Below are 26,341 nucleotides of genomic sequence, written 5' to 3' on the forward strand. Positions count from 1 at the left end.
TCTAGTAAAATTATTCAATAGAACAATTGTAATCTTAACAGTTTTATTTATTTATTTTTCAGATCACTCTCCTTCAAAAAGTAGGATGATCAAAATGCTGTGTGAGTGCATAGAAATTATATTAAGTGTGTCTTCTGTGGTAATAGCTATAAATTTATTCATTGCATTTTCAGAACAAACTACTTCGAAATTTTCACAGAAAATTTAAAGAAAAAAATTACCGAGCTGTCCAGGAAGCCATTCCCATCTGTGTCATAGAGGCGAAACATAACTAGAAATAAAAAAGGTGTTGAAAAAAAATTAGAGGCAAGTAAGATCAATGTTAGTAAAAGACATATTCTTTAAAATTTCCTATCAAAAGCAAATATTCAGTCCTCTCCTATTCAAAAACACTGATTTGTAAGATCATTTCTCAAGTTAATTTGAGAATGAATGAGTCAATTAATAAAAATACTAAATATCAGATAAATAAGGTCAAACAATTTTTGTTATATATCTAGAAAACACTGAAAGTTACCATTTTTGCTCAGTTTTTACATTTTAAGATCATTAAATGAAAACTCAAAAATAAAAGAAGAGAAGGAATGTTAGATCTTCGGAGTCGGGATATTAAAGGACAGAGTGAATAAGAAAAAACAAAACGGATTTGGAGGTCTGGAAACCAAATTTGGAATCTGCGATCCACTAGCACATGAGCAAAGTCCAACACTGTTCTCTTATCTGTCAAATGAGAATAACCACCCTGTCATAAGACACACTCGTGAAAATTAAATGATACACACAAATGCATATGAAAAGCTGTAGGTCACTACACAAATTAAGCCATCGTTTTGGTTGATCTCTAAGCAGCATGCAAAATAAGGGAATTTTTCTGATGCAGGACAACAAGACACAAAATGAATTATCACGGTTATAATGGTGTATTTGTTGCAATCTGAGATGTACTTTCAGAGGATAACCACTCTTTGAATTAAACAAGGAAAAGGAAAGTCCTGTCTCTGCAATAGTGAGCACAGGAAAGCAGGAGGACAGTGGGCCTCTCTAGCCTAAGGATTCCCTCATAAATTCACACACCACCAGGAGACTAGAGAAGGGGCTGCAGGTGCCATTTTGAGATAAACAGAGAAGAATGGCACAGCTGTTAAAACAGAGAAGTGGAAGTGAGAGTATTTGTTGGGTTTGCATAATTTCTGGGAGAATCTTGATGGCTGGGGTCTACAATATTAAATAAAGACATCGGTAAAAAGGAGACATAATTGTGCAATGAATGACCTTGATCATGTATCTGTTAACTAATTACTATTTTTGTACTTAAAAATAATTATTACATTTCACCAACCTAAAATATGATTATTTATTTATAAGATGCTATAACCAGTCTGCATATAGCTAATAGGAAAAAATGCTTACAATCTAATCATCATGTTCTATTTATTGTAAAATGCAAAAAGACTTTCAAGATGTGAAACATGTAAGAGGAAAATGTGTATCCATTGAATTAAGGAACATAATGTTATGCTGGCTAAGGACCTAAATATCTTTATTTGCAAACCATAATGATTACTGTCTCTCATACACTCAATAAATGACAAATATTCAGAAATAAAAATCCTACCAGAACTTGGATCCTAAGCCAGACTTTTCAAGAAGATTTCAAGATATTCTAGTTAAGCAGAAAATAGTAAAAATCACTTTGTAAGTGACAAGAATTCACACACCACTCTAAGAATAGATTCAGTACCACGACCAAGGCAAGTATTTACAGAAGCCTGGCTGTATTTGAGAATGAGGGGCACCAGTGACTCTGAATCCTCCCTGGAATAAATGATTGCCTGACCATTTTTAGATGGATATATGGAAACCCTATACCTCCTGGTAAAACTTGTTGGAAACACGGGCTCAAAAACATACACACAAGCGGACTCTGTGTGGGGGAACCTGCCATTCATTTTTGGCAGCATCTGAAACTTCTTCCTATGCTCCTAAAGCTACACTTTACAAAACACAGTAACAGATGAAACACCAGATACCCTGTCTTTACTAGCCTGACTTGAAGGTAGAGTTTGCACATGACCCAGACTCCATCAATCAGAAGAAAAACCCAACTGATCCATCACCAATCTTGGTGACCCAAGAGAAAAGGGGCTACCCAATTCATTCTGGTGATGGGAGCTGCAGCAGCAGCAGTGGTTGGAGAGAGAGAAACCAGACTCCTGGATGTGTCAGGGGTATTGACAACAAAGGGTGCTCTGTTTGTGCACAGAGAGGAAGCAATGGGATTTTCCCCAGTTTAATTTAGCACTTAATTTCATCACTGATCCTAGAGAACTATCCTCCAAATCTGGGTCTCTATCTCTCCTAATGATTCTGTGTGTTTCTCAATATCATTTAAAAAACAATAACCTGGGGGCACCTGGGTGGCTCAGTCGGTTGAGTTCCGACTCTTGATTTTGGCTCAGGTCATGATCTCAAGGTTATGAGATAGAGCCCCAGATCAAACTCCATGCTGAGAACCGAGACTGCTTAAGATACTCTCCCTCTCCCCCTTCTTCACCTCCCCTTCTAATAAAATAAAATAAAATAAAATAAAATAAAATAAAACCAATAACCAGCTTTATTTTAAAAAATTAAAATTAAAACTATGGGTGCCTGGCTGGCTCAGTTGCCTGGGCGACTGCCTTTGGCTCAGGTCATGATCCTGGAGTGTCGGTATCGAGTCCCACATCAGGCTCTCTACTCACCAGGGAGTCTGCTTCTCCCACTGACCTCTCTCCTCTCATGCTTTCTCTCTCCCATTCTCTCTCTCTCAAATAAATAAATAAGATCTTAAAAAAAAAGATTTTAAAAAAATAAATTAAAATTAACTTAGTTTTTTTCTCTCCCAGTGATACTGTGCACTCAACTTCACATCAAACATAAAGATGAGGTCAAAATAAATTTTAAGTTTAAACTAAACTTTATTTTTATAAAACATGAAACTTTAATTTTAACATTAAAGTAAACTATAAAGCTTCTAGAAGAAAATACAGGAGGATATCTTCATAAACGTAAGGTAAGTCAACATGAACCACCAATGATTTAAAAAAAAAAAAAGGTTAAGTTAAAGTTCATCAGGCTTAGAACTTCTGCTCATAAAAAAAAAAAAGTTAAATAAAGAAATAAGTGAAAGGGGAAAAAAAAGAAAGAGAAAGAGAAGAAAGAAAAGAATAAGAAAAAAATGTAAGCCAACCACAGATTTGAGAACCTTTCAGAACACACATATCTGACAAAGGGCTTATTTCTTGAACATATGAACAAACCCTGTAACTCAGTAATAAAATGACAAACAACCCAATAATAAAAAGGCAAAAAAATCGAACATATAATTAAAAAATGGAAGATAGTAGAAATGGCCAATCATTATAAAGTGCTCAACATCACACAGAGACCACCATATATCTTTAGAAAAAGAGTCTGGAATTCAAATTTGTTTTGTTTTTGTTTTTGTTTTTGTTTTCCTCTAAAGAAAAATGGCTCAGTCTCCTCAAACTGCTTAGCTTCTCAGCCTTAGTTGTTTAAGAACTTGCCATTTAAAAGTAGTGGCAAAAGCCAGGCTCCCCTCTCCCAGAAAATTGACCCACAAATCCAATATGCCTTGACAATTCCCTGAAGCTTTCAGACAGTTTAAAAAATACTATATACACATTTTCTAGTTGTTCCCAGTAGGGATGTTGGTCTGAAAACACATTGCTCATTCTTGTCTGAAGTAGAAGTCCTGACATCCTTTAAATGATTTCTAAACACATTAATAGGGATTAATGGTTGTCTATGAATTCTGTCTAATTCATCAAAGAAAAACTGGGAGAAATTTAAGTTCTACTCAGAATAGCAGTAAGAAAAATTGCATACACATATTGAGCACTAACTTTAAGGTACTCTAAATTTGACCAAGTTGAATTGAGAACAGAAGTTTCCTTTTGTCCTGAATAAAAGAAAGAAATTCTAGGATTTTGATTTTCAGAGCCGTGTCTATTTTCCTAATTTAAAATCACTGTGGGGTTCATGCAAAATAGGAACTTTTGAACACACCTCCCTACCTTAGCTTTGTAGTGAACAGCCACTAGAGTAACAACATGGTATGCGATAGGCATAAATCAACAAGCACAAAGAAAATCTGTGAGGTGGGCACCTGGGTGGCTCAGTGGGATAAGCCTCTGCTTTCAGCTCAGGTCGTGATCTTGGAGTCCTGGGATTGAGCCCCACATCAGGCTCTCTGCTTGTCAGGGAGCCTGCTTCCCTCTCTTTCTCCCTCTGCCTGCCTCTTTGCCTACTTGTGATCTCTGTCTGTCAAATAAATAAATAAAATCTTAAAAAAATTAAAAAAAAAGGAAAATCTGAGAGGAAAAAAGAACCAGCAAATTTAAGAAGCTGGGAAACACAGGCTGACTGACTTAGAAACCAAAGAAATATAAATGTAATCTGGTAGTGAAGAAGCAAAGATTTGCGCAAAAAAGGTGATGAGATGGAAAATGAAGTGACAATCTTCACAGAAAGAAGTTAGACCCTCAAATGCCACCTTTCACACTCTACCCGACGGTATGCCAGATTCCTACCCCAGCGGAAGACTAGATGTTGGGACTCTATAGCACTCAAACTAAGGGAATGCTGAGCTCAGGATGGTAGGGGTACTACCGCCCAAACAAGGTATTTATGTGAAAGTCTCAGTAGTGAATGTTGAAAGGATAAGTCCTCTTCCTTAACTCAGTGAGTCACACTTAAACCTCACCCACACACCCACCTGCCCATCACACCAAGGAGTCCTTCCAAAACAAGTACTTTGGGGGAAAATAACAACAACAACAAACAGCAACAAAGCAGGTAGGCAGAATAAAACCTTGTAAGAGGAAATTTGCAATCCATACAACAAGAGAAGCATATAAGAATCAGGCTGAGAACAAAATGAAGCCTCTGTGAAGTTAAAAGCATGACAGAAGTAGTAAAACAAAAACTTATCACAGATGTAGAAGGTTCCAGATGTCAAAAACAAAACAAAACAAACAAACAAAGAAACAAAAATAGGAGAAAAGTAAGAAAAGAAAGAAAATGTAATTTAGATTTCTGTCTTGGGAGTATCTGTATCCAAAAATAATGGTTCTAGGAAGACAGAGCAAGAGTAAAGAAGAAAGTAACTAACAATGAAAAGACTAAAGAACGATTGAAGGGCACAGAGTTCCAAACCAGAATTTACAGTGGAGGATTCAGAAATTGATTGGTTATGTAGATACAGAGAAACTAATGAAATAAAGAAAAAAGGCAGATATTAGCACCATGGGGGGGAAAATGTCTTGGTAAGCCTATGGCAATCTTTCCCTTTTAAAACTACATTAGAATGATACTGATAATATTAATTAACTAATTATCCTAGCTTCAAATATTATTTTAAGATTATTTCTTCTTAGAATTTAAAAGTAAAGTTAAGCTCCAAGGTCAAGTGAAACATCGAACAAATAGTTCTTATTCTTAAAACTAACATAATAAGGATATAGATTTTTAGGTGCAAAAATATTTTAAGCCCAATATTAAAATTACTCTGTCAACATGATAGCTTCCAAATGTGACTACCTTTTTCAAAGTTACAAGTTAGTTTAACCCACTTTTTTTCTATTTTTATGTTCATGTAATTTCCCTTTATATAGAAACAATTATGCTCCCACACATGAATTTGGTTAAAAGATCAGGGCAAAGGCATATTATGCAATATAAGGTTCATTCTTTATATCTAGAATTTTTTCCCTTCCAAGAGATTTGCAAGTTTTTAATCTGTTTTCTCCTTGAACATTCTACTAAATACACTCCAGTGTTTTAATACTTGGCATACCATATTATTCATAATAAAAATATTAATATGGAATTTGTTACTAAGCATTAGAAAATTTATTTTTAAAGGCATATAAGCTGGAATCTTTTAATTCATAATTTTTTACTGTTTTATATATTTTAAGACCCACTTAAGCTTTTGGGGCAGAGGTGAAAAAAAAAATTAGCTGCTTGGGAGTTTGTGACATCTAATGCAATGAAGCAATATTTTCTCCTTTTTTCCTTCAGAGAAATGACAATAAAGATAAGGAAAGGAAACTTTTCAAAATAAAAAGAGCACTTTAACAGAAAGGCAGAAATCATGGGTATTAGTCACAGCCAGATAAACTAGTGCTATAATTAATAATCAGTATCTCTGGGCTTCAGTTTTTTTCATTGACACTATAGGAAAGTTGACTAACCTGATACTTAGGATCTCTTCAATGTTAAATCCAATAGTTCTACGATTAATACTATACATACCAGTGACTTCAATGTACAGATTAGTCTTCATTATCTGTGGGTCAGTTATCTATTTTCTGGTTATTTTCCAACCGATTTCTCTTCAGTCATTTTCATTAAATGCAAGCTAACAAAAGTTATTTTAGTTAAGTCATGAACAATTCATAAACACCAATCCAAATTGGTGTACCTATCTTAAAGTCACAGTACAGGGGCGCCTGGATGGCTCAGTTGGTTAAGCGTCTGCCTTCAGCTCAGGTCACGGTGCCAGGATCCTGAGACCCAACCCGGAGTCTGACTTCCTGCTCAGCAGAGAGTCTGCTTCTCCCTCTCCCTCTGCACCTCCCCGACTCGTTTTCTCTCTTTCTCTCTCCTTCTCTCAAAAAATAAATAAATAAATACATAAAATATTTTTTAAGAGTTGCAGTAAAAATGAATTTAGTATTATTTCATCCTTTAAATAATTCACATTATTTTTCTCTTCTCAAGCATCCACTGACTTCAATACAATTCCATTTAAGTATCATTTACTTAGCATCTGTCTCTTAAAATAAACACACACGTGGTAGCTGATAGGGTGGGAAGTTAGACACAGCACAAGGGTACAGGAAGGAGTAAAATGTATTCAATTAGAAGGTGGCAAGAGGAATCATGGCATGAGCTGGACCTCAAGCGTGCACTGCACTGGACCTGACATACGCTGAGAAAGAGCCCTCCCAGCAAATGCACGTTAGAAGCAAAGGTGCAAAGATAGAAAGGTTCGGGGTTTGTGTCTGATGATCGAAACGTAGATCCACGTGACGGGGACACTGTTCGTGCACGTGTGTGGAGCTCAAAGGTAAATGCAAGATTGACAAAGTGGGTGGGGATCAAACTGTAGAGTCCAATCAGTTTATAGTTGCTAAGTAAGGGCTTCAGTTTATGTATTATTCAACAGGGAACTGTCAAAGGGACACATTCACCCTGAGTCATAAGAAGAAGAGGAAAGAAAATGTCTAGGAGTTGACAGGTTCTAGGTAACATGAAAGGAAGTTACAAGAATTCACACCTAATGAGCGAGATGATGATTAAATAGGTAGGTGTTGGAACAATGAAGCATCTGGATTAACTTTTAGCTGAAGAAATTGACGACCAGCAAAACACTGAAGGCATGCTAGGCCAGCTCAGGTTTTGAGTGGAGTTATAACCCGTAGAATGATCTTTTTAATTTTACTAACTCTTTGCCACCTCAGTATACAAGCAGAGAAATTGGGTGCCTGAAACTAAGTGTCAAAGAATGACTGGCATCATGGATTATGGGGTCAGTCTATAGTTGAAGGGATGAGGGTCCAATGAGCAAAAGGCAAAAGGCAAATTGAGGAGGAAGGGAAATGTTTAAGAGACGAGAATACTCAACTTATATTTCACAGAACAAACATTTAACGTGAACTAGTAGATGTGAAGGAATTTACGTGAGCAGATATTGTAATGTATGAGATAAATATTACTATGATCCCAATTTTACAGCTGGAGAAACTGAGGCCTGAAGGGTTGGTTTTTTTGTTTTGTTTTGTTTTTTGTAATGTGTCCTAGTCACTCATAAGTGTCAAAGCTAGGCCGCATTCAATTAGTGAAACCAAGAATCTAGGCTCTTAAATACTGTGCTTTGCTATATTTGAAAGTAGGAAGGGGGAAGTTAAGTGACCATAGTCTGTGGTCAAAGTAAAATACGAGAGCTTAAAATTTTAGAGTAAGAACAGTCTTTGGAATATGTAAGGCATAGGGTATTGTTGCAGAAGTGGGTGACTGAAATAAAATGGGGGTGAGGTCACAAAATTGGAGAAAGGCAAGGAAACTAAAAGAGGAAGATACTGAAAGGATCTCCACAAAGTCCTGTAGCAGGCTTGGGTGGAGAGGACAGATCAACCTTGGTACAGCGTTCTCACCCATAAGGAGAGAGGAAAATGGAATCCCCCACGACCTCAACACATATACACAAAACCCCATGCACACGCTCGCACATGCACACATACTATGCAAGGGTCCACGGCAGCAGGTGAATAAACACCATCTACATGATCGGGCCTCGGTATGAGCAAAGTTCTCAGTGAGAAAATACGATCGCAGCAAGTAAAGTGAAGATATGACATACAATCGGAGGAAAGTTCAAGAGCTCCTGTTTGTTTCCTTTCAATGAAAAAACGATCTTTATTCTAAACATTGGGTAAATGCCTGGCAGAAAAGACAGGTGGGAAGATGAGAGGTGACAGCAAGTGACAAATAGATTTATAAAACATCACTTTGGGGGAAAAAGTATTTCTTTTATAAACATTTACAGCAATGCCATTATTTTATCTAATAACCCAGAGAACCTACCAAAAACTGTTGCCATTCTACAATTCCAAGAAACAATCCTCCTTTCAGAGAAACTGCATGTGTGTGTTTTCATGGACCAGAGGAACCACATAAACCAGGGCTCCTCAAAATGTGGTCCCCGGAACGGCAACATCAGCATCCCCTGGACATCTGTTATACATGAACATTCTGAGGCCCCCTCCAGGCCTGCTGAATTGCCTACCCTGCATCTGGGGCCCAGAATAAACTGTGTTCATAAGCCCTGCAGGTGATGTTACGTGTGATAAAATGTAAGAAATTCTGGCCTAAGCCAGTGTGCCTGTATTCCTTTCTGTTCAGCTACCTAGAAATTAAGATCCGAATTCAGCATTCACCACCCAAAGTTAATTGTACTGGGCATTGACTCCTATTTATTTCTGTGCTAATTTTAATTGTTTTTTCCATTTTTTTCTCTCCTGTAGTTTATATTATGTTTAATAAGTTCCAGACTTATTTTGGAAATAAGTTTATATTAAATTAACCACAAACATTTGATTTCTTTCAAGTATTACTGAAAATAAATTTCAAGTTTAAAAAATTTAAAAATGTGTAACTACAGAAGAATACATGAAGTGTTTGATGGCGGAAGAGGAACAATGTCTAGTCCACGCACAGGAGAGTGAGTGACAGGAATGGATTCTGAATTAACTGATGTAGGGAAGGGCCGGGCACCAGCATTTAAGAAACAGACCAAAACAAGGTCCCGATAATCAAGGACCAGGTTAAGTTCCTCCACATTGGAGGATAGTAGAGATGAGAACTAGAGTGGAGCAGGGTCAGAGGCACACCTTCATGCGTTCTGAAGCTGGCATTCATCTACTTTGAAGAGTCTGGTGAAAACCCAGTGACGGTGTCAGGCCCCAACAAGTTTACCCATGACAAGAGTCTAAAGCAACAGTTAAGGAAAATGGCCAACATGCCTGGATCTGATGCAGGTTTGGAAAAGAGCTGGAAAGGGTGCCTGGATGGCTCAGAAGTTAAGCATCTGCCTTTGGCTTGGGTCATGATCCCAGAGTCCTGGGATCAAGCCCCACATCGGGCTCACTGCTCAGCAGGAAGCCTGCTTCCCCCTCTCGCACTCCCCCTGTTTGTGTTCCTGCTCTCGCTGTCTGTCTGTCTGTCTCTCTCTCTGTGTGTGTCAAATAAATAAATAAAATGTTAAAAAAAAAAAAAAGAGCTGGAAAATTCAAAGACAGCGGAGAGGAAAGGGGGTTGAAAACCATAAAGGAAGGAGGTCAGTGGCATGTCAGGTTTGATCTGATTCATTAAGTATTTTTAAGTGATATGTGGGTTACCATTCTGCCTACAGTTGTGGACAAAAACTGATGATTCATAAACTCACACTGAAAACTTAAAAGTATGCCTCTTAGGAATTCTACCTTAAAATTAAAATGCTTCCACTCGACACAAAAATAATTAAAGTGTGACACAAAGAGCATGTTAAACAGGAGTGACAGTGCCTCCATTCCATTTCAGACCTGGAAAAAGGTCTGTGCCTTTGTATGTTGAAAATCTTCCCGAACACGGACCTGATAACACCTGAGCAAACTTTCTCCTTGGCTGTCGCTTCAGTAGAAATTCCCTGAACATTAATATTTATTTTGGAATGAGAGAGATTTCTGTATGTCCTTAGGAATACAAATAAATCTTGAAATGCAAATATTCAACATTTAGGAATAATAAATATGTATTTTAAAAATGGTATTAATATGGTTTATTTGTAACTTACACAGGTGTGACTTAAATAGTCACACTACGGTAAATTCATTATTAGTAAGAGAATATTATCAACGTGCTACTATTAGATTAACTAAACATGCTTTCAAATCATAATTCTGAAACATCACAGTGTTCTAGATCTACTTGAAAATATCAAACTTAGGATTTATATCTTCACTATCATTTCAGTAGCAAGAATTTTTAATTCATTTTAATACCATCCAATATAATCAAGTTAATCAGACTCCTGAATAAGCCACCAGCTCTACGTTTAGGAGGGGCTTTGGAGACAGACTAGATTATTAAATGCTGGCTTAGAGTAAGTATTTGAAAAATATTTTCCTGCATTGCAATGAGTAAAATTTGCCACCAGAGAGAGCTCAGACACTATAGTTTAATTAAAGACAGCCATTCACTTCCTTTCAACTAGATAGAAATTCTCTATTGGAAATATCTGCTCTATAGTAGAAAAAAGCAACAGAGCTATTGTTTACTTATAATACATTAAACTTGCAAGCTTGACATGTGAGAAATCATTTATCCCTGGGAAAGAAAGTATAAGTGCTGAAGTTTTCAAGGAAAATGGCCAATACTCACCTTGTCTGTGTACGGTGAACCCCACTGTTGACTAAGGGCAAGATCTCCTCACATACTAGAAATAAAGGTTTTTTCCAAAACAACTCAAATGACACTTTCCAATATCATCATGTTACCAAACTAAGGGAAAGTCAAGAAAGCCATTTGACAGACCAATACACTCAAGAAATACTCCGTAATAAATGGAACTTGATGTAAACCTGAAATTGACAGATTAGTAAAATCCTTTGTTTGATTCCCAATTGAAGGAATTTTTACTTATTAACCAAAGTTACTTCATTTAACGAAAATTTAGACAACCATAGTAGATCCAATTTTAAACTCATTACTATCTAGATAGTCCCTTCCCTAACCCTTGCCATGATAAGTAAACTAAACAAAGAAACACATACACTCAAGTTTATCCTCCGGTCTTCCTCGTTCAAGGAGAGACAGATAACAGACAATGTCCTTCAGATGGATTACTTCTGGGGAACACGTATTTGCAGGAGAAGTACGGGGAGGGGTGATGGCACCTTTATTCATTCTCAGACCTGGAAAAAAAAAATTGCCTTTATATTCTTAAAAATATCCATACAGTGCTTTCAAAGAAAAAGACACCTAAGAAAATAGATTAACATATAGACCATGTAGAGAACTATATTTTTTAGGTAAAAAAATAGCCAAATTCCCTGGAACTCTAGGATAGCAGAGCCAGATATATTCTATGATTACTGTAAATAATTCAGTTTTTTTGGGATATTCAGGAACATGGAGACTGCTCCATCTGCCTATAAGAGCAAGCATGTTGGGGTCAGAATCCTCTTGGCCAGGGTGAGCTGGTAGACAGATTTAAACACAGGAAAAACCACTTTTCTCTTCCACCTTTCTTTGCTTTAGGGAGTGACAATGATAAATCAGCTAAAAAGATATTAAAATTGGCCTTTAAAGAAACACTGAAGAAGAGACTTGAGTCTGTCATAGTATGATTTATATGTTGACAATCAGGAATCATTCATTCAGAAAAACAGGTATTTATTTCAAATATTTGTGGGCACCATGAATAAAACATCCTTTTTCCCATCAAGAAATCTGCCCATGAATAAGAAAGGGAACATAAACAATAATCCATTTAAACATGACAGACATTTAATTAGAGAGATAAGGACATATGACCATACTTTAGTTTTAATATGGTTCATAACTTTATTTCTGAAACCCATTCACTGTGCTTATTCTAAGACAAGGGTAGAGGACTCGAATGTCTGTTTGCAAGAGATGATGACCGCAGATTGTCTAGCTGATAATGATTGAACTGAAACTCTTCTACAATAAATGGTGTATTCCATCTAACACAGATGGCTGTGAAACAGATCATGTGTGCCTCACAAGACCTAAAGGCAAACCCCAATTATTCTTTAAGGTTATTTGGCAAACAAGAGATGCTTGGGTGAAATGGCTAACGGGCTGAATGGCTACAAGATTCCTAATCAACCAGGAGTTACTAGAATGGAGGGAATAATCCCAACCAAATATAGTTCTGCAAGCCTATCAGTGCAAAGAATGCTTCTACCTCACCACATCTCGAACTCTTGTGTATTTCCTTGGTTGAATAACTTTGATGGAACAGCTGGCATCTCCTCCAGCCGTCTCAAGATAGCCAGCATGTCATTTAATGGATTATGAAATAACTTTCCTCATTCACAGTGTTACTCGTAATAAAAGGTACATTTATTGGGTGTCCTATATGTGGCAAGAACCATGCTGGCTTTAACATGGCTTTAACATGGATCGTCTCACTTAATTCCCACATTAACTCCTTGAGGTAGATCACAATATTCCCATTTTACAGGCTTCGAGTTCCACAGCTGGCAAAACCACCCTCTTTATTCTACACTAAAGGATGACAGACTTTTTGTTCAAGGCCAACAGTAAGAAAAGGTAAGAAAAACAATTTACATGTGAATCCAGTTTTTTATTCTCCTTCCCTTTCTTACCCTCCCCTTTCTGCCTCTCAACATTAGTAAGTTTCATAACTGCTTCAAGCTTTCTTTTCTGTGTTAACATATTCTCCTTTCTTCTATTTCATTCTTAAAATTCTGTCAAAGATCCTCTAAATTGAATTCACCACCCATCAAGGCATCACAGTTCACATTTTGAAGAACACTGCTTCACATCTTTCAGTTTTGTGTTTTTACCCAAGTCGTACTTATTTCAAATACAGCTCTATGCTTCACGTTAATTCTAATTCTGTTTATAGCTATTAAAAAGGAGATATAATTACAAATTGATTTTTCTTAACAAAAGTGTTACTGCGTGTCTAATACAAACTAATACAGTTATTTTTTAAAATAAAAGAAGGCAGAGAATTGAAGGCAATCCTAAATTTTCAAAAAATATATATATACCTGGCTGATTCCATCTAACTAAAGCACAAAAACTGAAGTTTGGCCAGCTGCAGGAATAAATAGTTCCAACTTATGATAAAAGACATTTTGGCGCTGACCTTTGACATGACCATAACTTCCTAACTTGGAAAACACAGCACTTGAGTTATGATGGATAAACTATGACCTAACCCATCCTGTCTGATGAGCTCATCCTCTCTTCTCTGCTTTCCTCCCTCTTCTGGTACTGAAATGATTTAATGAGCTGGATTTAACTCTTACACAAAACCTCAGAACAAAACAAGAAAAAGGGAAAAGAACCTGTTATGACATCCATTTGAAAGAATGCCAACCCCATTATATATTTTCACTGATTTAGAACACCTCATGATCATTTGTTTGTATGAAGCTAAAATGCATGGTATTTCTTTATCAGCTTTCATAATAGTGAATATAAACAATTTGGAGCATGTAAAGACCACATAATTTTCCATTTGCCTTTCCTGTAAGTAATACACATATTGAACAGAAGCATACAAATATAATTTATATTTAGCCCCACCTTTCTGAAAAAGTGTATTATTAGACTAAAATGATTTTTGGCAAATGAGTAAATATTTTTCATTTTCTGTCCATGACATGTTGTAAACTGAAAGCTGTATCATAGTCATGTAACAGTTGTATACTTAAAAAAACTTAGTTGTTTTTTTTTTGTTGTTGTTGTTTTGTTTTGTTTTGTTTTTAAATTATGGGCTTCTATGGCAACACACATTGAAAAACAAACCAACTCTTCCTGAAACCCATACAAAGTTTTTGTTTCGGCTCCTTTGGGAGTGATAAAATAGACACTTTTGCAATGACTTTTAAGGTGTGTCAAAGACCTTTTTCTCAGTTACTTCATAACTAAAAACTTCATAGAACAGGACTCGACTAAACCTTGAGTTGCCGAACTGAGAAAAAACTTCACAGGTTTGTTCCTGCTCCTACTCTCATCCTCAAGATTAGCTCATTTTCGCTTCTGTGGTGAAAATGTTTCTCCATATTTTCATATCATTTTTTGAAAGCAGACCCTGGGGCCTGAATCTCTCTTCGTAGAGACTTTTTCCACCCTGTTCTACCATTAATATACACTTTCCCCTTGCCTTAAATCAGGCTGGAGGTCTTTTCCACTACTTCTTTCCTTATTGCCCTAAAAAAGTTCCTTTTCTCTCAAGCAGACCATACTAAGCTTTATTCTGAACACAAGAAACAGCACAGTGGCAAACAAAATTTGCAAGCCCCATTTCCTGACTACAGCTTTTCAAGGAGATAGTAAATGGTAACCTGCATTCTTCTTTAGCAGCAGTGGCCTCCGATGAAGAGGCTCAAAATTCTATGTTCCATTAAGGAAGGCCATTTCAATTCATCCCACCTTTGGTGAAACTCTTTAGAGTCGGAATTGAACATAAAGCAGGGTAAAACTTTGGCCTCAAGTGGCCAATATTTAGCTTTAAAAAAAAAGTGACTGACACCCAATTTGCAAGCTCACTGACAAGCCCAAGGTTATGCTTCTTTGAATATTTCCTCACAAAAGTGAAGCGAGTACACACACGCAGACACCACTTATGTCCACACACCAATGTATATCTACACATGTATACTGTAATGATCAAGAAAGCACAAAATGCAGTGGAAAAATAAGCATTGTAATTAGACTGCATTAAGTTTCATTAGGAATAATTATTGTACTTTGAAAACCATTTTCACTTTTGATGAACATTTTCACTTATGATTTTCGTGTGTGTGTGTTTGTACACCTTCTCACATATAAACATTCTTCAAAGTTCTAACTACCAAAATAGTTAGCACTAGTCAAGGTGAGCACTGCCTACTACTACCGCATTCTTCAAGCACATGACTTTCATTGTACCTCAATCTACACACTCTATTTCTTGAAACAAATACCTAAAATGTTTTGTTTTAATAGATACTTTAAATTCTAGCTTCAAGGTGCAATCATCGGCAGATACATTTTGGGTTCATGTTCACTTACTGCCTCTGTTCCAGTTTATTTTATTGCCAAATACGTGTAGCTCAGATAATGAAAAGGGTGGTGTTATATCCATTGTTTCCCTTTATCTTTCAAAATGGAAAATTCAAAACTAGTAACATGAATTACATTTCTAAATTTGTAAGGCCAAAAAAAACAAAAACAAAAACAAAAACCAAAAACACTGGCAATTTGGCTTTTCCATTTTCGATACTGGTTCAATTTTCAGGAATGTATGAGGCTTAGAAACAATCTGTCATAGTATAGTCGGATCTCCAATATCCATGTTAACAGTCACCACGAGTAGCACAGACAATCAAGATTCAAAACAACTGTTTGGTACTGTCAGATGTTTCTTGATTTTCGGAGGTGACCTTCCAACTGCACTCGCCTCAGGATAGCATTATAACGGCTTTTATGCTTGTACAAACTGACAGCAAAATGAGATAGACTGTGTTACAAATCAACAAGGAATGTAAAATAAACATAAAGTGAGGACAGGCAGTGAGATACCTTCCCTGATAGGAGACTGGGGCCAGCAAATTTTCTGTATGAACGTTCTCTGCATTTCATCTGTCTGGACATTGGCAAAAACTTGAACAAACAATAATAAGGAACAGGATTTGCAGCACAGGTCTTTGGGGGTGATGTTGTAGAAGCAGAGGACGTCTGTGAAGGAGGAACTAATAACACCCCTGGCTGTGTGCCAACAACGCTTAAACACAGTGGTCTGATTTGACCCTACAATTCTATTTTAAGAGACAAGAGGGTGGAAAATCAGAGAGTAAAGTGAACCTCTGATCATCATGTAGCAATCTGGGGAGTCAAGAGTTGAGGACAGGATATCTAATTCCAAACTTTAGGGACTTTTAAAGAAGTAAAATCAAAATCTGTCTACATCAATTATGTCTAGTAAAATAATCTGCAATGACAGAAATACGCTATATATGTACTATTCCATATGAGAGTGTTACCATAGGTGGCTGTTAAGCACATGAAATATGGCTGGTAGGACTGAGGAACTGAATTTTTATCTTATTTACTTGGTAACTAATTTAAATTTAAATTAAATAGCTATATCAGGCTAATGGCTACCATATTAGTGCTGGAGACATACTGTCTACAGGAAGAAGAGTGAAAGTTGGTTGAATTACTCTGTTTCTTGAGTATCCCTAAGTATGAGAATAAAACTACCACATGTAGAAAAAGTTATAATAACTTTTATTTTTGTCACATTAAAAAGAAATCCCAATACCACCAATGGGTATTTACCCAAAGAAAATGAAAACACTCACTTGAAAAGATATATGCATCCTTATGGGTACTGCAACATGATTTACAAGAGCCAAGACGTGGAAGGACCCCCAAGTGTCCATCCATAGATGAACATAATTCATCTTTTACATACAATGGAGTATTATGCAGTTACGAGAAAAGGTTAAGATTTTGTCATTTGTGACAACGTGGATGGACCTAAAGGGTATTATGCTCAGTGAAATAAGTCAGTCAGAGAAAGACAAATACCACGTGATTTCACTCATATGTGTAATCTGAGAAATAAAACAAACAAAAAAGCAGAAGCAGACCCACAATAGAAGAAACTTACAGTTACCCAAAGGGAGGGGGCTGGGACGATGGTGGCAAAAGAGATGAAGAAGAATGAGAGATACAGGCTTTCAGTTATGGAATGAGTAAGTCACAGGAACAAAACGTACAACAGAGGGAATATAGTCAATGGTATTGTAATAGCATTGTATGGTCACAGACGGTAGCTACGTATGTGGGTAAGCCATAGACTGCATAACCTATAAACTTGTTGAATCACTTTGTTGTATACCTGAAACTAATCTAATGTTGTGTGTCAACTATACTTCAGTTAAAAAAAAAAAGAAAAGTATGGATACCTGGGTGGTTCAGTCAGTTAAGCGTTTGCCTTTGGCTCTAGTCATGATCCCAGTGTCCTGGGATTGAATCCCATGTCAGGCTCTCTGCTCAGCAGGGAGTCTGCTTCTCCCGGTTCCTGCCCCTCCCCCTGCTCCTTCTCTCTCTTGTTACTCAGTCTCTCTCTCTCTCTCTGAAATAAATATTTAAAAAAATAAAAATAAATTTTAAAAAGTACAAGTCATAGGAATGAAGTGGAAGGAGGGGAATTGCAGGAATACAGTCAAAAGGCACAAACTTCTGTTTATAAAATAAGTAAGTTCTAGAGATTTAAGCTACAACACAATGACTATAGTTAACACTACTATATGATGTAACTGTAAATGCTAGTTGTTAAGAGAGTAGATCCTAAGAGTTCTCATTATAAGGGAAAACATGTTTTTGTTTTTGTTTTTGCTTTTGTTTTTTATTGTATCTATATAAGATTATGGATAGTACCTAAACTTATTGTGACAATCATTTCACAATATATGTAAGTCAAACCAGTACGCTGTTCCCCTTAAACTTACACAGTGAGTATGTCAATTCTATCTTAATAAAACAAAAAACAAAAATCAAAACAAACCAGAAAAATAAAACAAACAAACAAAAAAAAAACAGAAAAAATCCCAGTAATACTCCATAATTTTTACTGTACTCTTTCAGAATGAATGACATTGGGAGGGGGGCTATATTGAATTTGATCTTTCCCTATGTTTGCAAATTAAAATGCTGGAAAATAATTTGTTTAATGAAAAATGGTAATAGGTGAAATGCACTGAACACTTATAATGTAGCTAATACATTATTTTTTTTTTGCGTCCCCCAGCACCCAGTGCAGGAACACTTATTATCTCCATTTTACATTTGCCAGAAAAGAGTCAAAGATAAGTAGGGTAATCACAATTCAAAAGGCAGTTCGAATTGAGATTTTACGTGAAGTATAATTCTCTGGGGCTAGAGGGAAAACTAAATCAAAGGACTTTGTCTCCTGCCTCTCGATAAATGACGTTTTGTCTTTGGAGTCTGGTTTTTAAGACTCTTAAGAGTGTGTACATTGATTATTTCATAAACCTTTGGAATGAAATTAGAAATCCTAGTCATAGCTGAGAGCTGTAAATGTTCATCTTCCATTCAGACCACTCCTTGGGCCATTTATAATAAAACACATTTGTGAGGTGTGCGCGCGCCCACGCACACACACACACACACACACACACATTTGCATGTGTAAATATAAACATGCATATATTCATATTTACCAAATCTTTACCAGCATTTTTTATACGGAAATGGATTGTGGATACTTTTTTTTTTTTTGCTTATCTGCATTTTCCAATAGGTATATAACTATCATGCCTTTATTTAAAAAAAAAACCAAATAGATATTAAGAACCTTTATTAGTCATGTAAAACCAAGTTCTAGCATAAAGCACTGAACACAGTAGATTAAAAAAATCTCATTTTAAGATTTTATTTATTTTTATTTATTTGACAGAGAGAGAGAGAGATCACAAGTAGGCAGAGAGGCAGGCAGAGGGAGAGGAGGAAGCAGGCTCCCTGCTGAGCAGAGAGCCCGATGCAGGGCTCGATCCCAGGACCCCAGGACCCCAGGACCATGACCTAGCTGAAGGCAGAGGCTTAACCCACTGAGCTACCCAGGTGCCCCTAAAAAAGTCTCATTTTTATAGGGCTTTCATTCTAATGGATCCAAGCCAAAAGTCAGTACCATTGCATTTTTTTCTAGCTATTACTAGGTATTTTAGAGCATATCACAAGTTAAATAGAGTTATGACTGATTTGGGGGTGCCTGAGTGGCTCAGTCAGTTAAGTGTCTGACTCTTGATTTTGCCTCAGGTTATGATCTCAGGGTCATGAGACTGAGTCCTGCATCAGGCTCTGCACTGAGCCTGCTTGAAATTCTCTCTCCCTGTGCCTCTGCCTCTGCCCCTCCCCCATCTAAAAAAAATTAAAAGGAATAAAAGAAAAAAGAAAAAAATTTATGACTGATTTTGGACTCCAAAAAGTACTAAATAACATATTTACCTTTATTAGAATAAAAAACTATCAATAGTATTCATGAACACGACAGCACAAAAATCTTAATACTATTATTTAATATGTAATCATTAGCATATAACTGAAAATTCAAAAATCCTTTTATACTGGATGAATAAATCTAATGGTAAAGATGGCCAATTTGAAGACAAACATTTTACTTAGAATATTCAGAGAGAAGAATAAAGAAACCTATATAATCAAGTCCAATATTCAAACCCATTTAATAATTAAAGGGGAGGCCTGGGGACTCTTTTTCTTATGGACAGTAATTTTACTACGAATACAGCCTTGAGGTATAGATTCTTCTGTGGTTTCAGTGAAGAGTTTTCAGAGTTTCAGGATAAAAGATTTATTAAAGTAGAAGAATTTGTAGATTACTACTACTGCTAATAATAATTAGAAGAGTGAATTTGGGGGGGGCGCCTGGGTGGCTCAGTGGTTAAAGCCTCTGCCTTCGGCTCAGGTCATGATCTCAGGGTCCTGGGATCGAGTCCCACATCGGGCTCTCTGCTCAGCAGGGAGCCTGCCTCCTCCTCCTGTCTCTCTCTGCCTACTTGTGATCTGTCTGTCAAATAAATTAAAAAAAAATCTTAAAAAAAAAAAAAGAAGAGTGAATTTGGTACCATAAAAACATAAGAAATGTAATGCTTGATGTAAATAAACACTAATTGGTCAACAGATAGGAGTTATCTTTATTTTTAGAGCAGTTGTATGTAGGTATGTAAGTCCATCAACATTAACAAATGCATAAATGTATTTTAAATGCCTACTATGCGCCAAGAAGCTTCCTATCTCTTAGTCACACAAGCTGTGAATCCTGTTCAGTTTGTGTTGTTTGGGACCTTGTCTGCCCTTTTTTTGCACTGTGGAAACTTTATAGTTTATTAGACACAAAACACCTATAAAGCTACCTATGGTGAAAATATGCATGCACATGCACAGGCGCGCGTGCACACACACACACACACACACACACACACACACAATTTTTAATATCCTCAAGACAGTCCTGATAAGAGTAATAATTTCTTCTCAGCACAATTAATGAAGTGTGTCTTTTGGCAAGAACATCCAGTAAGGTCATTTGGCAAAACAACATTTTCCCAAAGGTTCAAATACTTCATTTTCATTGTATAATTTTCTGTCTTTAATTTGATTAATTTCCTTATAGACAAAAAGAAATTCTTTCTCCTTTTCTGACTAAAAATATTATCTGCAGTATGATTCTCTGGGTTTACTGAAAACATAAAAAGAATTACGTTCATTAACGATATTGTGGCTTAATAGCATAAATCAATTAACCATTGCCATATTGGATGGGCAATGAGAGGGACCAAAAATAAAGTACTTTAACTCTTTCAGAGGTGGCTGTTATTATTCTCAATCTTAAATATCTTGACTCATCCTGTACCTTCAAGCCTCATGCTCCATCATGACAGCTTCTACCCCACTGGTTTAAAACTGTGTAACAGCTCTCCAGTCACCATGGGGCCTTAGCTCCCTCCTTGACCTCTTCTCCAGCTGCTCTCTTCCAGTCCTTCATCTGTCCCAGCTCCAGGATTCAAGACAGAGACCCAAATCTCTCTGTACTCAGCAAGTCTACCTTCTTCTAACTCCCAAGGCCATAGGACCCTGACCCTGCCAGGACCACTCCTCCAACCCTCCCTCCAGCCATGCTGATACTTCCAAAGTCACAACCACCATCTAATCTGAGGCCATGAAAAATTATCTTCGGGGTCACTGCTTGGCTCAGCAGTTAAGCATCTGCCTTCAGCTCAGATCATGATCTCAGGGTTCTGGGAAGCCCCAGGTGCCCCGTGTTGGGCTCCTTGCTCTGCGGGGAGTCTGCTTATCCATTCCCTTTGCCCTTTCCCCACCACTAATGCTCTCTCTCTTTCTAATAAATAAAAAATAAAATAAAATAAAATCTTTTTAAAAATTATCTCCTCAAGACTCGTATCCCAGTTTTATTCATTCACGAGAAATTCAGGACTCCCTGTCATCCTCAGTTTTGACTTGTACTTTCTATCTAACCAATGTGTTCTAAAAGCACTCCTTACCTTACCGTCTGACATACTGTGTACATTTTTACTTATTTAGTAAAATGTAACTGACTACAGAGGAAAGGAAGTAGTTACATTCTGCTCACTGAAATATGGACTGTGTGTGTGGGTGGGCACATTGTACGTGATCAATAAATATTTGTGAATGATAAAATATTACTCAGCCACAAGAAAGAATGAAATCTTGCCAAATGCAACAACATAGATGGATCTAGACAGTATTACGCTAAGCAAAATGAGTCAGTCAGAGAAAGACAAATACCACATGATTTCACGCCTATGTAGGATTTAAGAAACAAAATAAATGAGCAAAGGAAAAAGAGAGGGAGAGAGAGACAAACCCTTAACTCTAGAGAACGAACTGGTGGTTACCAGAGGCAAGGAGGATGGAGGGAGGGGTGAAATAGGTGATGGCGATTAAGGAGTGTGCTCGCAGTGATGAGCACTGAGTCAGATACAGAAGAGTTCAATCACTATATTACATACCTGAAACTAATAAAACACTGTACGGAAACCACGCTGGATTTAAAATTTTTTAAAAATCTAAAAATAATAACAATAAATAAAAGTAAAAACCTAAAATAAATATTTATGAATGAAATAATATTGAGTTTCTTACAGTTCACACATTACCCTTTCACGGGGCATTTTTTTTTTTTTAAGTTGGGGTAGAAATGTACATATTTTCTCTTCTTGAAACTTCCTTCCATCCTCTCCTACAAGCACCTGTCCCTACTTCTACTTAAAGTAATTTCAATTTATGATTAAAATCTCAGAGGATACTGATAAATAGATGACAACTTTTATTTTATTGTAATATAACTGATCACTTAATGGACTATCTTTCCACATGGCTCTAAAGGAGCCTCAGCTTTCTGGTGCAATTTCTGGCACATGAGGTATTTTTAAAACAAGGAAGATGGAGGGGCACCTGGGTGGCTCAGTCAGCTAAACGTCTGACTCTTGATTTTGGCTCAGGTCATGATCCCAGGGTTCTGAGATGGAACCCCATGTCTCTCTCTCCCCCTCTCTCTGCTCCTCCCCTATGCCTCTTAAAAAGAAGAAGGAGGAGGAGGAGGAGGAGAAGGAAGAGGGAAAGGGAAAGGAGGAGGGAAGGGGAAGAAGAAGGAGAAGAACAAGAACAAGAAGAAGAAGAATGGTGGAATGCATGAATTAATGAATTAATAAGATAAATAATTAAATGTCACAGCTGGCCAAGTCACTATATGATCTGATCTAAAGGGTGCTAGGAAATCCTCTTTTTCTGCCCTATAAAACTATTATTAATAACAACAACAACAACAAAAACCACTTGTCCTAACCTATAGCTAATAACAAATATTTATTGTTATAGAGTCAACATTTAGACAGTGTGGAGCCAAACAGAAATATATAGTGTAAGTGTCTGAACCAGTTAACAAATCAATTCCATTCTCTTTTAATGACCATATTCTTGGAGAAAGTAAAAGTTACTACTACCTACCATCAAGGGCTACCCCATACAATATGAGTGATCACTTAGCTGAAGGTGGTTCACTCCCAGGGCTGCTGTGCAGAATTGGTCTAGGTGGGAGCTGTGGGGAGAAGGATGCAACAGCTCTTCGGCAAGAGGCAAAAGGTGTGCCTTTCACATGGTGCCAGCCTTGCCTCCCAGGGACCACTGCAAGTGTCCCCTCCCAGCATGTGCTATGCAATTAGAGTGACACATTCGCTGAGACTTGAAGGAGTTGGGTTTGGCGGTGAGATAAGGGACCACAGCAGACTTAAGTCACAGCAAACACTTCGGTATTTAACGGGTCTGGGCTGCAACGGGCAAGAGACAGAGAATTGGGACTGTAGGCAGATCCACAAGCTACATGGCATTGTGCTCACTGCTATGAAACTCAGATTTTATCATTTTCTACACTGCAATGGCCAGGCTTTGGAGTGGCATTAAAGCCACCTTGGTGGGTGCGGTGGCGGGGGGGGGGGGGGGGGGGGCAGCAGGGGAAGGGAGTCTCTAAAGTTGTGGGAAAGCCAGTGACTGGGACTTCCTGTACGTACATCTCTCCTGCACCCCTTTCCTTCACCAAAGCAACTCTTTTTTAATCTGCTTTAAATATCAAGGATTTAAGTTTCCATGAAAAATAAAAAAAATTTTAAAACTGTGCACAAGGTGATAGTGAAGGCCTGAGACTTGGAAACCCAAGAGTAATCTAATCAGGCTTTGGTGTGAGAAAGCACATGGTGGAGATGGGAAGTCGGGCCCAGCTGGGAGCCATGCTAATGGATCGTCTATAACACAAGCAATGATGGATCATACTGACACTGGCAGAATGTTTCAGGAGTTATAATGAGCAATAGAGAGCATTTTGTGATTAACTAAACATGAGGCATGAAGCAGTACAGGGTTGGAAGAGTCCAAGATTTTAGGATCGGAAAAGTGATAGATACTTGGGTTCCATTCACCAAGAGACAAGACAGAAAGAAGCAGGTGTGGGCAGAATATAATTATTTGACCTTCAAACACATTTAGTTCGATTCCTTATGGGACAGCCAATGAAGAGTTCCATCTGGAATATAGTTAATACATATTCTCTGTGAGCTGAAGAAACAGTTCTGGGTTGCATGGGGAATAATTGAGGCATTTTATGTTAGTGCCTATTTTTTGTATGATATGAAAAAAATTAGCCTATTGAGAATGAGGGGAAAGATTTGAATAAACTAAAGGAAGTTTGAAAATTTTAGCCTAATTGATCTAGGAGGCAGTATCAAGAATAAATAGTTTTTATGGTGGATTTTTTTAAAAGCTGAAGAGGTGTTAAGGCCATGTTAAAATTGGACGTTAAGAATTTGTAGAGGTAACAATCTGCATATTTATGAAATATCTCTTTGGTTACTTTCAGTGCTCAAGTTGCAGGGACTGAAATATGAAATCATAATATTGATTCATAGTCAAGGGTATACGAGCCACTTGCCAAAACACAAAGGTTTCAAATGATTGATCCATTCTGCAAAGAGAGTAGTTCAGGTGATAGATTCTGGGGATGAAGTTAAAATCAGAAATTAGTCACTGGGCAGGCAAACATGTGAGGCATTAGGGACCTGACATTCACAATGAAGCAGAAGAGGTTATGAGAAAGCCGGAAAGATAGAGCATTAGGGATCTCTTCAAAAATTAAAAATCCAACTTGGGAATGGCAGAAAGAATCATCTCACATTTTAAGTAGGTGATAAGAGGCACTTACACTGCAACAAGATATTCCCCCCAAAAATCATTCACTACACAAACTACCAGATGCATCAGTAGCTACTGCAAGTTTCGACAAAAACCAACTACACACACACACACACACACACACACACACACACACACACACACACCTTTGATGCCTCTTTATAACTATTTAAAAATTTTATTCTATTAAAAACTAAATGTTTTACATTTACCCTATCTCTAATACTTGAATATTGTTCAACTAACAATAATATTTTTCCCAATTTAGTTTTGTTTTTTATTGAGAAACCATTGTTCAGTTGATATACAGAGTCAAGAATGACTATCATATCCCTTCCCTGTTGGTACTGTAGTAATGAAATGTAGTAAACTCTCAGTGGGGGAGGGGGACGACAAAACAGATTATAGCTCATTTCTATTCAAAATTTATTTGTGATTTTTCAGCCCAACTACATCCTGTGTAGATAACTTTGATCATGGCAAAGCAGGGCTCTAAACATAAAAAAAAAATTTAACTTTTACTATCAAAGGTAAGTTTGAAAGATTATGGGGTTGAAAACAGTCCTACAAAGGACACCATGCATTTAATGCCTTACAATGTGGAGACCAAGTTTTGAAAAGGAATTCCAGTTTATTTTTTGCTGCATGAGAGCTACACAGCCCATCTTGCAATTCTTTTCAAGTAGATCTGTGCAGAATATGTGGCTGTCCCAAATGAAGTACAAGCTGTTACCCTTTAATTTTTTTTTTTTTTTCCATTTTGGAACCTGATTTGATTTCTACTCCTTGTAAATTTGGCATCTTATATGTAATACTTACTACATGCTATTTGAAGACAAGAGGGTTTGAGATTTTAATTTTTTACAAACCTACCTAATTAATTAGAATCTCTCCTCTCTTCCCTCCAAGTCTGACACAATTACTCAAACACCCCAAAAACTGCCCCCCTTCTTTCTCCATATGCAAGAAAGTATTGCTTCATAGAAAATGAAAGAAGAGACAATTTTGTTATTTTATTCAGTCTATGGTATGTGCAATCCATTTATAGCATGAAATGGAGAACAAGGGAGTTTTAATTTCTAGATCAAAGTAAGGAACTGTCCCATTTTAAAATGCTCGTCCCAGAACACTGCTAAGCTCAAAGAGCACACCGTTAAGAACCCGCTGAATAAGACTCACTCAGAGAAAAACAAGTGGGGTGAGTCCTTTCAATGCATGATATAGGGGAATTATTTAAGGAACTAAAAATATTCAAGGGTAGTTAAAGATTATGATGAATGTATTCAGTTATATATTTTGAAAGGGTCAAAATATATCCTGTGGAAGGTGTACACTAAAACACCTTGCACCAACATGTGATTGCTCTAGGAAAGATACATTATTTCATTAACAGAAAGGGAAGCCCCACAACATAAAGCTTGGGAGTATGGACTCCTCATCAAATTGCCTAAGCCTTGTTTATGGTTCAACTACCTATTTCTTAATTGGATGTTTTAATTTTTTAATTTATTAGTGTCAATTATCAAACAATTTCTTTTTTTTTTTTAAGATTTTATTTATTTATTTGACAGAGAGAGATCACAGGTAGGCAGAGAGAGAGAGAGGAGGAAGCAGGCTCCCTGCGGAGCAGAGAGCCAGATGCGGGGCTCGATCCCAGGACCCTGGGACCACGACCCGAGCTGAAGGCAGAGGCTTTAAC

The 26,341-nt window shown here is 37.1% G+C and overlaps 1 protein-coding gene across 5 annotated transcripts in view; it reads right to left on the reverse strand.

Moving 5' to 3' along the window:
* Positions 1-26,341, reverse strand: part of LOC111147309 (diacylglycerol kinase beta) — a 630,133-nt gene that overhangs the window by 508,328 nt on the left and 95,464 nt on the right. For all 5 annotated transcript variants that reach the window (XM_022503292.1, XM_022503290.1, XM_022503289.1 and 2 more), the window contains 2 exons: positions 11,379-11,519; positions 222-271 (listed from right to left, as the gene is read on the reverse strand). In XM_022503292.1, coding sequence (XP_022359000.1) covers positions 222-271; positions 11,379-11,519 — 191 coding nt within the window. The remainder of the gene's footprint in view (positions 1-221; positions 272-11,378; positions 11,520-26,341) is intronic.

Source organism: Enhydra lutris, unplaced genomic scaffold, assembly GCF_002288905.1.
Source record: "Enhydra lutris kenyoni isolate GAN:26980312 unplaced genomic scaffold, ASM228890v2 scaffoldscaffold16, whole genome shotgun sequence".
NCBI lineage: Eukaryota > Metazoa > Chordata > Mammalia > Carnivora > Mustelidae > Enhydra > Enhydra lutris.